Source organism: Mycena indigotica (assembly GCF_014461135.1).
Source record: "Mycena indigotica strain 171206Taipei chromosome Unknown Mind.scaff0006, whole genome shotgun sequence".
NCBI lineage: Eukaryota > Fungi > Basidiomycota > Agaricomycetes > Agaricales > Mycenaceae > Mycena > Mycena indigotica.
In genome coordinates, this window is record NW_023503005.1 from 4,754,012 (window position 1) to 4,769,483 (window position 15,472).

General features: G+C 49.1%; 7 protein-coding genes across 7 annotated transcripts; 3 read left to right on the top strand and 4 right to left on the bottom strand.

Annotated features, from left to right (window-relative positions):
- Positions 1-378: 378 nt before the first annotated feature.
- Positions 379-834, top strand: MIND_00789100 (Protein kinase domain-containing protein; the record flags this gene model as incomplete). The annotated part of the gene is made up of 1 exon (XM_037364577.1): positions 379-834. The coding sequence occupies one exon, from the start codon at positions 379-381 to the stop codon at positions 832-834; it is 456 nt and encodes a 151-aa protein (XP_037220221.1).
- A 1,539-nt stretch (positions 835-2,373) lies between these two features.
- MIND_00789200 (Protein kinase domain-containing protein) lies at positions 2,374-3,664 on the top strand (the record flags this gene model as incomplete). The annotated part of the gene is made up of 4 exons (XM_037364578.1): positions 2,374-2,526; positions 2,573-2,857; positions 2,906-3,295; positions 3,341-3,664. The coding sequence occupies 4 exons, from the start codon at positions 2,374-2,376 to the stop codon at positions 3,662-3,664; spliced, it is 1,152 nt and encodes a 383-aa protein (XP_037220222.1).
- A 57-nt stretch (positions 3,665-3,721) lies between these two features.
- Positions 3,722-4,600, bottom strand: MIND_00789300 (uncharacterized protein; the record flags this gene model as incomplete). The annotated part of the gene is made up of 5 exons (XM_037364579.1): positions 3,722-3,896; positions 3,945-3,968; positions 4,014-4,151; positions 4,199-4,465; positions 4,512-4,600. 5 exons carry the CDS (start codon positions 4,598-4,600, stop codon positions 3,722-3,724), a joined length of 693 nt encoding a protein of 230 aa, XP_037220223.1.
- Positions 4,601-5,373: 773 nt separating this feature from the next.
- Positions 5,374-8,178, bottom strand: MIND_00789400 (putative laccase 3 peptidase; the record flags this gene model as incomplete). Its single annotated transcript, XM_037364580.1, has 23 exons — positions 5,374-5,429; positions 5,481-5,539; positions 5,583-5,606; positions 5,657-5,695; positions 5,744-5,771; positions 5,826-5,907; positions 5,953-6,126; positions 6,176-6,491; positions 6,541-6,569; positions 6,617-6,659; positions 6,707-6,765; positions 6,815-6,859; positions 6,910-6,938; positions 6,991-7,071; positions 7,122-7,281; positions 7,327-7,361; positions 7,414-7,430; positions 7,480-7,506; positions 7,562-7,661; positions 7,704-7,746; positions 7,804-7,890; positions 7,942-7,993; positions 8,042-8,178. The coding sequence occupies 23 exons, from the start codon at positions 8,176-8,178 to the stop codon at positions 5,374-5,376; spliced, it is 1,722 nt and encodes a 573-aa protein (XP_037220224.1).
- A 535-nt stretch (positions 8,179-8,713) lies between these two features.
- On the top strand, positions 8,714-10,368 carry MIND_00789500 (uncharacterized protein; the record flags this gene model as incomplete). Its single annotated transcript, XM_037364581.1, has 3 exons — positions 8,808-8,942; positions 8,988-10,200; positions 10,256-10,368. Exons 1-3 carry the CDS (start codon positions 8,826-8,828, stop codon positions 10,366-10,368), a joined length of 1,443 nt encoding a protein of 480 aa, XP_037220225.1. The 5' UTR covers positions 8,808-8,825.
- Positions 10,369-10,774: 406 nt separating this feature from the next.
- MIND_00789600 (uncharacterized protein) lies at positions 10,775-12,531 on the bottom strand (the record flags this gene model as incomplete). The annotated part of the gene is made up of 3 exons (XM_037364582.1): positions 10,775-12,139; positions 12,188-12,301; positions 12,352-12,531. The coding sequence occupies 3 exons, from the start codon at positions 12,529-12,531 to the stop codon at positions 10,775-10,777; spliced, it is 1,659 nt and encodes a 552-aa protein (XP_037220226.1).
- A 1,117-nt stretch (positions 12,532-13,648) lies between these two features.
- MIND_00789700 (uncharacterized protein) lies at positions 13,649-15,453 on the bottom strand (the record flags this gene model as incomplete). Its single annotated transcript, XM_037364583.1, has 14 exons — positions 13,649-13,681; positions 13,736-14,054; positions 14,106-14,266; positions 14,318-14,377; positions 14,423-14,521; positions 14,576-14,639; positions 14,689-14,719; positions 14,771-14,917; positions 14,965-15,015; positions 15,066-15,120; positions 15,170-15,182; positions 15,234-15,337; positions 15,391-15,402; positions 15,451-15,453. The coding sequence occupies 14 exons, from the start codon at positions 15,451-15,453 to the stop codon at positions 13,649-13,651; spliced, it is 1,152 nt and encodes a 383-aa protein (XP_037220227.1).
- Positions 15,454-15,472: the final 19 nt, after the last annotated feature.

Sequence of the window (15,472 nt, forward strand, 5' to 3'; positions counted from 1 at the left end):
AACTTCGTGATGGTGGTTTCCGACATCGAGGACTTGGACCGCTCCTAGATGTCAGTTAATGTAAAAAGAATTTTAATTGAATTTTAAAGAAACGCTTGCCATAAGTAATAATAATAATCGTGTCACGCCGTGACCGTGACAGCGTGACACGCCATTTTCCTTGTTCGACGCGTTGCCTTCAAGGATGTCAACGCGCAAGTTCAACCCCAACGATATCTACTTGCTTGAGCACAGATCATTTCTGGGTATCGGTTGCGGCTGAAATACCAGCCTGACTATGTTGTTGGCCCTGATACACGGCGGGATGTCTATTGGGCCGCACTTTTTTGGTAATTTTTGGAAGGGATGTTCAAGCTTAATTTACAGGGTCATCCTATTATGGACGCTCATCGTATCGCAGACGAGCGTCCCGTCATGCTCAAAGTTGTCTCCACCCAGGTTCACCCACATGAGGTTCAAATAGCGCGTTTCTTATCTTTTCCGCCCCTTGCCGACAATCCAAGAAATCACTGTGATCCTATTCTCGATGTTCTTCAAGATCCAACTGATGTTGACCAGAAAATTATTGTTATGCCCGGTTTAATTGCCTTTGATCGACCCAAATTCCAAACTGTTGGTGAAGTGATCGACTTTTTCAGGCTATTTGAGTGCCTTTTCCTCGTGCAAATAGCACGCACTGTGCGACATGTGCCTCCCATTCCGTCGTACAATCTTTGTTTGGATCGACGGCTTCCCGCAGGGACCCATGCGGGAATTCTACACGCAAGAGCGGACGCTTCCTGTGGCATCCTGACACCCGTTGGCAATGAATACCCACTGGAGCATGGCATCTGAGGAGTGTACCTATAGAGAATATTCAGATAAACGAGCTTCTAGACCTGGTAAGGAAAATGTCAAACCATGACAACCTGCCTCAGTTGAGCGACATCGCGATAAAAACTGTTTGTCGGTCTCGCTATCCACCATGTTGCACAAAGGGCTATGCTGCGAGAAATCTTCGCAGATTTCTGCTCCTCGGTCCTAGGCACATTCGCGATGCGGTCCTTCCGATTTTACGGACAAACATACCGTCATAACACGTCGATAATGTGCAGCACTTCTGCCTGTTTGTATTGCCATGCATCGCCAGTGGTTTCGATATCCTGAAGGCTTTCTTCCAGTAAGTAACTTCAACGTGAATCCTGCGTTTGTGGTCAACAGGTTCAGAAACATGGGGGGGAGAGAGGAACTTGGCAAAATACAAATTTTCTAGACCAACTTTTGTATCAAAACAAGGACCAAAAATATTCATGTATATTCACTTATATGATATATATCAGGGCCCTGGACCATATTTTTTGGTCCTCATTTTGATGCAAAAGCGGTTCAGAAAAGGGTGTTTGATCTGCCCCCAAAGTGGGTAACAAAACTAAGTCCATTTATGGCATCTATTTCTTATATAAGCAAGCAAATTTGGAACAATCTTTTTTGGGTGCAAATAGAGGCATAAAAAAATTTCTTTTTTTGGTGCATGGATTTTAAGTGTATAATCGATCGAAAGGGGTGCCATTTATTCGAGAACTCCTGCAGTGGAGTGTACTTGAACGCGGGCCTCCGAGAATCACGGAGGATCAAACCCCATCCCAAAACGGATATTTGGTGATGTCAGTGTCATACCGTCAGTATTACTGCAGTATTTGAGGACCCCTGATTATGCCCCCAAGAGGTAGGATACCAAAATCCAGACAGATTTTGGAAAATTTCAACCTAGGTTTGACCAGAATCCGGACAAAAATCGGGTTGGAGCCAAAAAAGTTAGAACCAAAGTCCGGACAAGAGATTTTACCCTGAGACAGGTCGGAACCAAGTCCGGACAAATTTTCCTCAGTTGGGTCAGTTTGGTGGGCAATTCACATTGAAATAGACCACATTTGAGAAAAAATCAGGTGGCACATAACGGCTATCAGAGCCTGAAAAACTGTTCTTTAGCTATAATTCTACCTTTTCTCGGCTAACTTTCGCTAATTTAGCACTTTTTGTCAAGGTCGGATGCGAATCCAGACAAATTTTGCACCTTCGGGGTAGGTCGGATCAAAATCTGGACAAAACGATATGTGTTTGGCGTCCAAAAAATGCGGACAAATTTTTCATTTCACCGATTTCAGAATCCTACCTCTTGGGGGATAATCAGGGGTCCTAGTATTTGCCCACAGCACCAGTATTTAGCCAGGAACTTGACCACGTTGGAAGCGAGTGGGCCCAGCATGAGGCAAAAGATGTTCACAAGACAAAGTTAGAAAAAGTTTAAAGTGCCAGCAGCTCGGCCAGCGGCGATTTCCGGCACTGGAAATGGACAGGCCGTCATGTGACAGTGTGACGGCCTGTCACTCTCAAATGCCACCACGAGACTTCAACCCCAGTGACATCTACTGGCTGGAAAAAAGAACATTTTTGGAGACCTTGGGATACCGCTTGCGGCCCAAATATCAACCCGACTACGTCCCTGATTTCGCCACACGTTATGATGACTACTGGGCAGCACATTTTGTAAGTTTTAGTCCGCAAATGAGATATTCGCTCGCTCACCGTAGAGGGTTATCCGATCATGGACGCTCACCGGGTCTTTGATGACAAACCTGTTATTTTGAAACTCATTTCCACTCGTGTCCACCCACACGAGGTTGAAATAGCACGCTTCTTCTCATCTCAACCCATTGCTGACGACCCAAGAAATCATTGTGTCCCTATCCTCGACGTTCTTCAAGATCCCAACGACACAGACAAGCAAATCATCGTGATGCCTCGTCTCGTCAAGTTCGATCAGCCCGAATTCCAAACAGTGGGCGAGGTGATCGACTGCTTTAGGCAACTATTCGAGGTCGACACTTTCTTTGATGAGGGTCCGAAGTATTGAGCTTTGGACTAGGGACTGGAGCTTATGCATGAGAACTTCGTGGCTCATAGAGATTGTTGGCGGTATAATATTGCTCAAGATCCCACTCTACTCTTTCCAAAAGGCTTCCACCCCGTATGGACCGACAGAGACCCTTCAAACAAGCATCCCGCCTACCACCTCACTCGGACCGAATGCTGGCCGCGCTACTTTTTCATCGACTTCGGCCTATCACGGCGCTATGATCCCTCTAATGGACCACCACGTGAGCCCATTATTCGTGGAGGGGACAGATCTCCTCCAGAACACCACACGAATCTGGCCTGCAACCCGTTCCCCACGGATATATACTTTCTGGGCAATCTTCTCAAAACGCAATTTCTCTATTCCAGAAGGCTCGGTAAGAGACAGCATGTGCTTTTGGTAAACTACATGTCGTCTACAAAGACACACTAACGGTGCTTATAGTCCTCTCTCGGCTTTTTAAAGCCTCTGGTCGATGCTATGGTGCAGCCAGGCCCTGCTCTGCGGCCCACGATTGGTGAAGTCATACAAAGATTCGATAAGTTATGCAGTAGTCTGAGTGAATTTCACCTGGGCCTTCCTGGCCGAGCGCATAGATTCCACTTCGGACTTTTCTTCCGTCAAATAACACGGACCTTGAAACGCGTACCACCTCTCCCAGCGTCTAGTCAGCGTCATGATAGGCAGATTCCTGCAGGGTCTATGCGCGAATTTTTCACACAGGATCGCGAAAGCATATCAGATGGACGGTCGTTGTTGCTGCATTAGACACGTTTTTCGGAGTTCCAAACTTCAAATTAAACTAAAAATACAGACTATAACATCTCAATCGAGGTCTTCCAAGCTGCGAGCGTTCTTGGTGTCCTTCAGGAATTGCTTCAAGGTCTGGAGCTCGTCGGCGTCGAGGTCGGAGAGCGAACGTTTGGAGCTCTGATGCTTCTCAACGAAGTCGAGCAGAGTGATCATCTCGTCGGTGCTCAGGTCTGTCCATGCACGTGCGCTAGAAGAGATGTCAGAAGAGCATCGGTAAAGTCAACAAAGGACACACTCAAGCTCAACATCACGCTTGCCGCTGGATGGTGGTTAGTTAGGTCTTCGGGACAGAAAAAATGCGCACATGTTGAAGAGTTTTGCGAGAATGGGAAGAATCTTCTCGAGCACGTTGCCCGAGCCAGCGCCGGCACCAGCGCCTCCAGCAGTCGCTTTAATGATTTGGCCCAGGCCGTTCTGGATGTCCTCCAAGATTCCACGGGGACTGCATCGGGGTGTCAGCCGAACGATGATGTGATGCAAAAGACGCACAGAAGACCGTCTTGCTCGCGCTTGGCGAACAGTTTGGTGAGGATGGGGAGGATGGTTTGAAGAGTGCTGGCGATGTCGTTTCCGCCCTCACCACCGGCTTTGCCTCCACCCAGTCCGCCAAGGAGACCACCGAGACCACCTAAACCAGCGCCGAGGCCGCTGCCAGCTCCATCGTTGGCGCTGCCTCCGCCCAATCCGCCGAGGAGGTTGCTCAAGCCGTCCTTGATCGAGTCAAGGAAGCCGCGAGATTGAATGTCGAGGTCTTGTCTATATCTTACTTAGCGCAAGTACATATACTCACAAGACGACTCACCCAGCGACCGGAGCGGGGATGGGGGTCGAAAGCGTCGGCGCAGCAAATGCAACGAGGGCCAAAGAAGCAACAAGTGATTGAGAGTACATTCTGAATTACGAAGGGGGGGTGAAGAACGAAGTTGAGAACTTGAAGAACGAAGGGCGGACGAAACGAAGGAAGTGGAAGACTGCAATGGGTGAGCAGAAAAAACGACGAGGTGTGGGCCAACATACTGCCTGATCTAGGGGTCCGACATCGCAACCACCTTGCTTTTATAGCCCCTCGGCTGTATTGACGACTGCATGGCGCCAAGCCCATTCGTCTGTGTCGCATCACGATCGTGCTTATGGGTCTGTTTGGCCAAGCCTGACAACGCTTTTTTGGTGAGCAGAGGAAACCGAGTGGAGTCCTGGCCCAAGTTTATGAGCTCAACATGTACAGACTCAGAATGGAGACGCTCTCTATCCAACGCTTTCCAGTCCAATAGAGATGGCGAGGGTTGCAGGTTATCTTTCTGGTTGCGTGGTGTAATTGATCAGCACGCACAGATTGGGCTCGCCAAGCAAAAATGTCAGAGGTAGTCGAGCCAACGGATTGCGGGATGTATAGCAACACCAGTTTCGAGCATATGGAAGGCTCAAACTGCGAGTAAGAGCCTGCGCTGTTCTACGCTGTTGCGGTATTCAAAGAGCGTTGAGCCAGTCACAGTCCCGTGATGTTGTTTGTCGATCCTCCTCAGAGGCCGAGGCGTTGGCATGGAGATTCTAATTTAGGACATGCTCTGAGCTCGAAAATAAATATCCACATTATGAGAGCTGATCGGCAGCCAGAACCGAGCTACATATGTATAGCGTAAGGGTGTCAAATAAATAGCGATTGTTCAGAGTTGGCTGGGATTCAAAGCATTGTAAGCCGGGCAAAGGTTCTTCCACGCCGCTGAGTGACAATTTGAGAGCGGAAGGACAAAGGGTGGGGATAACGACGCACCAGGAGTATCTTGCTTGGAAATGGTGGGGATGTCCTCCGCGAAGACGACAGCAAGACCGCTATAGGGCTTAGCGTGCTACGAGGCACGGCGGAACAACTCACATGTCCATATGGAGGTCAATGTGGCTAAACGATGTGGTTAGTTCCCAGTGGACAGCTTGCGAGGTCTTGCTCACCAATGCAAAAACCACGGGCCTGCATTATCGGTAACGAACCTGCTGGCCGGTCAGTAGACGCTCACGAAACTGGAACAGGGTCCCAACCGGAAGGTGACGTTATCTCCGGGGAAGCCTGACGACTCATTAAGAACAAACCGCAATCGGTGAAGAAACTGTGTGGAATTACCAGTATTGACGACGTCTCGCACTATGGGATCGATAAAGTTGTAATCGCTCATGTTCGTGCTTCGGACAACAAAGAAGTTGTGCTAGTACTGCGTGAATGACTCGGAGATTGAAGAGTATGAACGCACGCCATGAAGATGGAACGGATGGGGACCTGCGGGGTCAGCGCCTCCCGGAATGCTAACCTCGATGACCTTGTTGGGCGGGAGGGCAAAGTAGCTACCGGCTGGCAAAAGGTCAGATGCCAGATGAGCTCCGCTGAGGATTTGCAACAATGCAGGAGCTGTTGGGGGCGTGAATGACTGTCCGTTAATGGTCAACTTAGAATATCAAAATGCTCAAACTACTCACAACGCCGTTGAGCGAGAATCTCAGCGTGTTGAAGTCAAGGCCGATGTTCAGATTGATATTGACGTCCGCACCGCCGACGAAGGGCCTTCCGGGAACTACTGTTGGCACTAGTGGTCGAAGATCAGCCTCGTTTAGTGGACGAATGCTGGGTGTTTGCTTGGTCTTTGGTTCACTGCTATCGGCGCGGGAGTAATGCAATACGGCAGAATTGACGCCGTTGTCGAAAGTCGTGTCGCCAATGTTGGGGAGTGAGCGGACCCAGTAGTTGACTTCTGGTTGGTTGGCATCTAGGATGAAAGAGTAGCGTTGACCGGTGCTATATCACCTTGCATGAGATAGAAACATTCAAGTAAAAAAGGACGAACTAAATTTGGATGGAGTCGACAATGAGCGGCTGGGGACGTCAGTTATCAAAATGCGCCAATAACAGTAGACGTTAACCTGCGTTAAAACACCGTCAGCCTCAATGATTGTCATGGAGTGTCTGAATCATCGAAACTTGAAATCATCGAATATAACAAGAGGGCATACTCGTCGATGCTGAAAACAAAATTGGGTCCACACGACATGGAGATCAAGCGGAATCGGTACTGTGGTTCTATAAGTACCCCTCTCCATTTACAAGCAAGAGACGCTTACACGTAGGCCCTTTTGTACATTAATGACGGCAAGTTCAGCGGCAGGCTAGGATATTTGCTTTAGAGTGCGGGAGATGAGGGTGCAACGAGACCAACACCGCCAGTGAAACGGCCTTTGCCATTGACTGTGGTAAATGCTGAGCTTCCTGTTTCACCTGAGTTTCGTAGTGAGCTTACTCAGGTTGGTCGTATATAGTGGGAATGCAGTGCCACGCGTGGGCTGGTGGAACCAGTCGGCCAGAGCGATGATGGTTGTGACTGTACATATGTGTCAGTCAAGACCCCGACGGTGAGATGGAGAGAGAAACCAACAATCATCGACATCCTGTTGGTTGAGAGTCTTTCCAAATCAAACTCGAGCATCATAGACAACGGCTCACGTATTCCCGCTAATAAAAGACAAGAGTCAATACTGGAATCACTATACTGAAAGAAGAAATACCCAGTATGGATCATTAGGATCATAGACTAAAACATGGTTAGTTGCTCTAAGTTCCCGCGGCGAACACAAACAGAAGACACGAACTGATCAGCGGTGCACGTAGGCCCTGTTGAGCAGTCAAACGAGTGCAGCGCGGAATATGAGAGGTGGAGGCTTACATCGCATTGTTGCATAGCTGTATTCGAATGAGCATGATTCCGTTTTATAAAGGATTAGAGACGTACAGAGATGGGAGTGGTACCAAAAAGTGCCTGCCTTGTTATGGTCGAAACAGGATCAACGACTCGATTGTGGCTTGTGGCTCACCTGCCTGCGAAGTGGTCAGTTGGATGAAGAACCTGAGGAATCAAACAGTACGTTGGAATGAAATCATATGTGAATGAATTATTCGGGATAATTGGACATTCTGTCCAACAATTAGCCTGAACTAGCTTCAGCAGCAACCTACGAGTAACAAAGGCGGCCCCATCATCATAAGAAGAACCCTTCATCTAATACGATGTAATTAGCACGAGCATAATCAGCCGCTGACGTCGAAAACCCCTCACAAACAGTCCATGCCAATGAATGGAGGTGCTCCGGAACATGGTGGGGTCCGTTAACTCGTTGATCACATTAACCACCATACGATCGCCCTGAATTGACCTTCATTGGAAAGAATTCGAACCCAGACGAGCATCTCGCACCTTATTGATCGAGATGGCTGTGCCAGGAAATTTGCCATTGGCGAGGACGGCTCTGTAACTTCCATTGAAAGAGAAAGGATGAAGCAAAAAAAGCGTTTACGAGCGGGGGAATCCATCCACAGAAATATTTTTGTTCGCAATCCTAAGAGTGGTGGTACGAACATCGCCAGCGAAGGCGGAAATCGCCAACAGTGATAGACCAGAAAGAAAGACGGCCCAAGTGCGAAGAAAAACCATGAAGAATGAGGCGAAGAAATTGAGGCATTTTACACCAATTTATAGGAAACCCTCTTCGCATCACGTACGCGAGCTGTCTTCTCGGCCGCCCTTCTCAGATTGTTTTGAAACGATGGATTCAAGAAGAGCGAAAGTCAAGCATGTGATGAGCGATCCGAAACAGGAATGATTGAATAGGCACTCGGTGGGACAACAACTGCTTGAAGGGATTGCTGTGATATCTAGCAGCTTGAGGGCAGACCCTGACTCGGATGCACAAAGCCTGAATAGAAGAAGGAAGCTTAAGATGGGCCAACAACGCTTCGCGTGCTCACATCACAGTCGATATTGATGTTTGTCCAGGAAGCAAGGCACCGAGAGGAGTCTTCACCCGGGTAATCATATGGTAAGAGGTTAATTGGCGAACGAAGGAATTTTATGTTGCCCAATAGCTAAACATTGTCGCTGAGCCGCAGGTCGATGCCCAAGTACATTATTTGATAGAGGAGAAGTTGAGTCCACTTGGGAGACCGGTAGATAGGGCGTTCCGGCACGTATGGTGGAAGGAGACGTTTTGCTCGTCGTGGTTGAATTGCAACTCGATGTCACAACAAATCATGTCACATCTGTCACGCCTCTTCGGCTCCACGAATCACCCACGGCCCACGATGACCTCAAGTCGGCCTCGCTTCGAGCCATTACCCTGCGTAGACATCAACTTACCCGCACTCTCATCTTCCTGGAAGCCTCTACTCTGGTCAGCGGCCGACTTTCCCCCAGAAATTGTGCGACACTCAATATCCCTATAAACTCACTTCTACAGTTCCTAGTTCGAATCCGCGGTCTCGCAATTAGTGAATCATCCAGAGTACAACTCGACACTTATACTCCGCTCCGAAATCATCGCAGAAACAAGCGATGAGTTTCCGGCAGCGATTCCTGCGCTCGATGGCCTCACGCCAATAAAAACTATCCATCGGCGACTTTTGCCCCGACGACCAACGCGTGATGCAGCTTTGGAGCAATACTGCACTCTTTATGGCTTGGATGGCACTCCAAGCACGCTCGTTTTGACCCCCATAATTCCGAATGGCGGTTCATTGCCATATTACCATCCCCCAGTGTCAAACCTTGCATTCCGATACCTTGAAACAACTCCCCCGACTCTTCGCGTTGAAATGATCCTTCTCTCGCCTGACGAGACACCCACCGATCCAAATTCGCGGTTGTATCGCACCGGACTCGCGCTGCTTGACGCAATCCATCGATACGGCTGGGGCGTGCTTAGCAACTACCAGAAGCGCGTTAACCACGATAGAGTCGTGGCCCGGGAGGCATATCAAGACCTTTATCTTATTATGCGCGAAAAGTTCAAGCACATCGTTGACAATTGGGTAGAGACGACCGATCCGTTGAAGCATGTTTTCGAGGACATCGGAATCGCGACCTTCCTGATGGTCTTATGGAGGGACACCTACCCCGCGCTAGACGCATCTCATCCTGACGAACCTTGGCGGGGATGGGGACGGCCCCCAGGGGGATTCCTCGACTTCGGTTGTGGCAACGGCTTGTTGACGCATATTCTACTTTCTTGCGGGTATATTGGCCGCGGGGTTGATCTTCGCGCACGAAACTCATGGTCAACCTACCCGCAATCAACGCAAGACCATCTTGTCCTCGACTCTTTTAATCCTTCCATTCTGGAAACCACCCAATCTATCTTCTCGACCCCTGATCAATTCGTCATTGCCAACCACGCCGACGAGCTTACGCCCTGGACACCGATTCTCGCAACACTGACTCGAGCCAGTGGATTCATCAACATTCCTTGCTGTCCTTGGGTTCTCGATGCGCGATTTCAGCGGGAGAAAGGCCCGGGCCAGCCGGTCCCTCTGGAAACATTGAACCTAGGCGCTGGCGCGGGCATCAGCTCCGGTTACGTGCAGTATCGTATGTGGCTGGCCCAGTTGTGCCAGCACTGTGGGTGGGAAATAGAATGCGAGATGCTGAGAATACCGAGTACGAGAAACTGGGCCATTGTTGGTTCGTAGTTCATCTATTTGTTTCCTGGACGTCACGCTCACTTCAGCTTCCACAGCAAGACGGCAGACCGATGGTATCGACGCCAAGGCCAATGCAGAAGAAATATTAGAGACCATCAACGAAAGGGGCTCATTCAAACCACGCAAGCCGGAGGGCAAGGCGCATTGACACTTCCGACTGCTCACCTTATCTTCGTCGGTTTTTGGACAAATGGTGGGCTAAGATGTCGTTACTTACTTTTTCTGGCCATTTTGTACTCTGCCTCCTACCATTCTGCTCAGAATTAAGTCGACAGAAAACCCAGTCCGCTTTACACCGAAGGCTAAAACTTGATATCGTTGATACTAGTATTCAGAGTTTCAACTAACTACCTGAAAACCAAAGAAAAAAGAAGTAAAGCCACACAAAATACAATGAATTGAGATGATGGTACAAATGAGTATGTGCTTTCTGTATGATTGGTTGTGGGTTGTTGAGTCGTTTACGGGAACTTGATAATGGTACATGTCAGGAAGACATGGTTAGATAACAAAAGGGAAAACAGAAAAAAAGAGGAAAGTCTATAGGTTGCCCACTACTTCTTCGAGCCCCGGCGAGAAGTGGACGGGCGAGTGGGATCTGTGGCGGCGGCAATTCTGCTTGATGTTCGGTTGGGGGCGACTGAAGCCGTGTTCGGGTTATTGCGTGGTTTTGCTGGGGGCTGTGGTTGTGCCCCACGTCGGGGCTGCACTCGCCGCGGAGTTTCTTCTCCAACCACCTTCCGTCGCTTGGAGTTACCAGCTTTGGAAGGTCGTGCAACAGTTGTCGCAGGCAATTCCGCATCACTAGCACTCTCTTCCTCAACCGCGCTGGCGACCCCCTCCGTATCAGACTCCGATGCAGAAAGCTCAGCCAATGCCGAAGGATTGGCTGCCTCTGACGGTGTAGGCGAGGTACTCGCGCTCTCTTCCCCACTTCCAGCAGGTGAAACAAGATCGCGAGAGCGTTTGCGGCCGGCTATCGGGTCAGAATCGGAAACGGAAGAAAGTCTCGACAAAGAAATAGCTTCAGTCCGTTTCGTCCTTGATCTTGTTGTCCTTGGGGTAGTTGGCTCCGGTGTCCGTAAAGTAACGTCAAACTCGTCGTCTTCAGAATCATCTTCGTCATCATCTTGGTCCATTTCGCCTTCATAGATCCCTAATGCATTTCCTCTCATGTCGCTCGCGCCTCGCGAAGAGCCGGGATTTAAGAGCTCAGGCAGCGACGGGAGCGACTCTCCAAAACTTGATTGATGCGAAACTTCCTCATCTTCCTCTTCCATTATTGGAGCAAATTGGGGAGGCGCGAGCGATGATGAAACAGTGGCAGATATTGGCAAAGGCCGAGAAAGTGGTGTGGCTGGATAGGCCGACGGAAAAGCAGGGTACTTTCTCCACTCATCCATCTGTTTTCTGGCCTCCTCCGAAATGACTGGTTCTGGTTCGGGAACACTCGTTCGAATGGGAAGCGGCGTGGGAGGGTAAGCCGAAGGTATCGGTGGGTACTGTCTCCATTCCTCCATTTCCTTTCGAGCAAGTTGTGCTTCGGGTGTTTCAAGAGGGATTTGCGGGACAGGCATTGGGGGCGGGTCGTCGTCATCTTCGTATGCAGCGCGAGGCGGGTGCCAAATTTGATAGAGCGATGCTGTCACTGAAACTGCCGCGTGCTGAGGACTATCCCCGACTGCAGAACGACGTTTGCCACCACCTGGCTGGAGAGAAATAGGATGGGAAATTGGCTCCGAGTCTTCGACTGGTGTCCAATATGTATTCCACCATTCTGCTGCGACTCGGAAAGGATAGGCAAGCAGCAAAAAGATGACGTCGCCGAAAATGCGGCCCACGTCGGCAACTGCATCAAGCGTGGCGGTGTAAGGACGCAGCAGTGGTCGAATAATATGAAGAAAGATGGGTTCTGCGCCCTGGAATGCAAACGTGAGTCAAAGATTATAGGAAAAAATGATGCATACCCTCGCCCGTGTCAAAATAAGGAAGAGCAATACCAGCGACTTGCAAGAGTCATAGAATGGGATAAATAGCGAGATTAAGTTCTCCACAGTGCTCTCATAGGCCACATAACAATACTTTTAAGCCGGATAAGACGAGTGAGATAGAATATAAGTCAAACACGCACCCAAACAAGCCACACTGCGAGGCATCCCTTCATCTTGCGTTTCCTTTGTGAAAAGGCTCGCTCCGCTGGACGACCATCGCGACTGCGAGCAGAGACACGAGGCGGTTTGAGCACCTTGTAGGTGTCATACACGTTGAGTGCAAGCATAAGAAGGCGTAAAGCCGGGACAATGAGCGTCATTGTTGTCGATGTGCTCCCAATATATTACGGTTGGATGGAGCGGATGGTGAAGATTGGTAGATGAAGTATGTCTGGTCCGTTTGGAGTGTGTGAGTGAGCGAAAAGACGGCGCTGGGCTGTCGTGGGCGTTCAAGCCATCGACATTCAAGGAGTGTCACACGTGTTACAGCTGACTAAGCGGCCAAGGAAACACTTGGGAGAAAGGCCGACGCGGTGCGCGGCGGATACGAGTACTCAATTGCACAATACTATGAGTAAAGGGTGCATACGAGCCCAACCCACACACCCAACCCTAGCTCGGCACAACAAAACAAAAGCAACTTGAAATGTCTGACGATGCGTCAGACTTGGACAGTCCAACCACTTCCAAACAAGTGTGAGTTGGACACCCACCAATGCCGCTTTACCGTTTAGCAGACAAGAACAAGCATTCCTATTTCAAAGGTTGGCTGGCGCTGGGAGCTTGAACAGCCTTGGAAAGTCGATAGTAAGTACAATTCCTCGCGATATATTGATGTACTTAGTGCCATAGTTGCTATACCTTACTTCTATCCAAGCCGCGCTTTCGTAGTAGGCCGCAAACAACTGAAGCCTAACTTGAAGGTGAAAAAAGGCTCTCGACCGGCGACCACAACCCAAACACGTCCGAACTCAATCTTTGGCTCCACTACGGTCACCGCGACCAAATCATGATTCAGATTCGATATTTGAGGTTGTATCCTCAGGCTTGAACATTTTGTGGAGGAATGGTCGTCACGAATGTTTGCAGATGTCTACTAGGGTTAGGGTTGAGTGTATTGAAAGACTACAAATATGATCTAATGGAATTTGAAGACGAGGGGTTTCAAATTTGTTACATTTTAGCTACGGCATTACAATTTTAGAGCGTGACAAGAGAACTGAAATTTGCGCTGGGAGGGGTGTGATGGACGATTACTAAAGTACTCGTAAACTTTTCCAGGACCAATTCAACGGTACAATTTACAAGATTTGCTAGTAATTTATCGAACTTAGAAAGAAATAAGCTATAAATATATGTAGTCAGGTTGCCAGTGAAAAAATATGTGCAACGAAGGCGAATGCTGATCACATTTTCCGTTTTTTTGGGGGGGAGAGTTCATAGACCACCGACTTTATACTCCTCATCATCCTTTGAACCAATCAACATCTCGTAGGACAACACGAAAAGAAAAAATAAGCTCACTTCTGGCTCCACATCCCGCATAACGTGCGTAGAAGTCGTGATATGCACCTTGTGTGAAGGCTGTTGTGTCGAACGAGACGAGTTAAAGCCAGCCTCAAGGTCTCCACTGTCAGGAGCGCCGCCATATCTTCGCCATTGGACCTCTGACGACGCCTGTCTAGCCGCAGCTCCAGCAGCGCGAGTCTCGTTCAAGTTGACCATCGCAGCGCCCCCATTCGAGCCGCTTTGACCACCGCTACGTGGACCGTTATCAATCCCAGCGCGAGCGTTGAGCGTGGTAAGGAGAACGTTGGTGTACAGTTTACCGAGCATCAATGCTCTAATGATCGAGAGGTTAGACGCATCTCGTCCCGAAAAGTTGAGGACATACGGGGTTTGATGTAGATTGGTTTGCGGCAGAAGAATGAACAGAATGACATCTGCGACGGCGACGAAGGTGGTGATAGCCCCAGTTTCGATCGTGTTGTAGATGAGCTTCGCCAGGAGGCCATCCATCCGCTTCCAAGGAGTATTTCGACGGTACTCCGTCAACTGGAGAGCCGTTCAATAATCGGTACACAATTGACTCAAGGGAAAGCGTACAATTCCTAGTAAAGTGACAGTGATGACGATGTCGCACGCAGCGCTACCAATGAGCCAAACCTACAAAATGGTAAGGAAGGCAAATGAGGCAGACAACCAACCCACCTTTACGCCAATCATAAGCGAGGCAAGTTCTGAAAGTTGCGTCGTTATCGCAAATCGAGCATCGGTGATGAAGGCAGCGAGGCTTTGCATGAGAGCAAGCTAGTATACCGCCCATCAGTGAAGACGACCTAGTTGCAGGTAACCAAAGCAAACCATGATGATGACAACGCAAACGAAACGAGCCCAAAGACGAGCGCCTTTCAGAGCATGAATTCGCCTACCAATGAGTGAGCAATATAAACTGGAGTTTAACATGAAGGACTAACCAAGCATAGAAAATTTGCACAGAGGCGGAAGCTAGAGTAGACCTATGTTGATAGAATATCATTGATTCGCAAAGACACGTACTGATGCCAGTGAAAATGGGTACCGCTAAGCTTGACCAAGGTAACTTTGCGAATATTTCGGGTTGTCCCCAGTTGATCACGAGGAGGGAATAGGCAAAGTGGGAGGTGATGGCGGTTTGAACGATCTCTAGCGTAAATAGAGTGAAGACTGATCGAGACCGTGAGCACGGGACAGACAAGAAGAACAATACATACCTAGAGCACGAAGCCACCAGCGCTCGTTCGGGAATGTGACGTGGAATTTATCTGGACGGCAGGTCAATGGGAACTCAGGCAACACTAAAGAAGAAACTCGCAGACTTGGACCGCAAGAGTTCCCAGCAACAGCCAGTTGGCTTGGGTTCCAGCTAGCTGAAGAAAACGTAAATATCCAACGCAAGTAACAAGCACGTCGACAGACGATCGGTGCGGTGCTATGGAAATGATTGAGTACAACTCGTGGCGAGTGAGATGGAAGTACGTACAAGAGTTCGAACTGTACCATCGCACACTTCGATTGCGGGGGACAACGAGAGGGAGATGAAGGAATGGAAGAATAGAGAGGTGGGCTGGCGATACATTCACAAGGCTGAGCAGTATTTAAACCGCCGCAAACGAGCTGCCTTGGAGTGTGTCACCAACACGGCGGATGAACTTCAATAGAATTCAGAACAAGGACTCTAACGAAATGAGGAAACGCACCATGCAAATCACTTGATGCTTC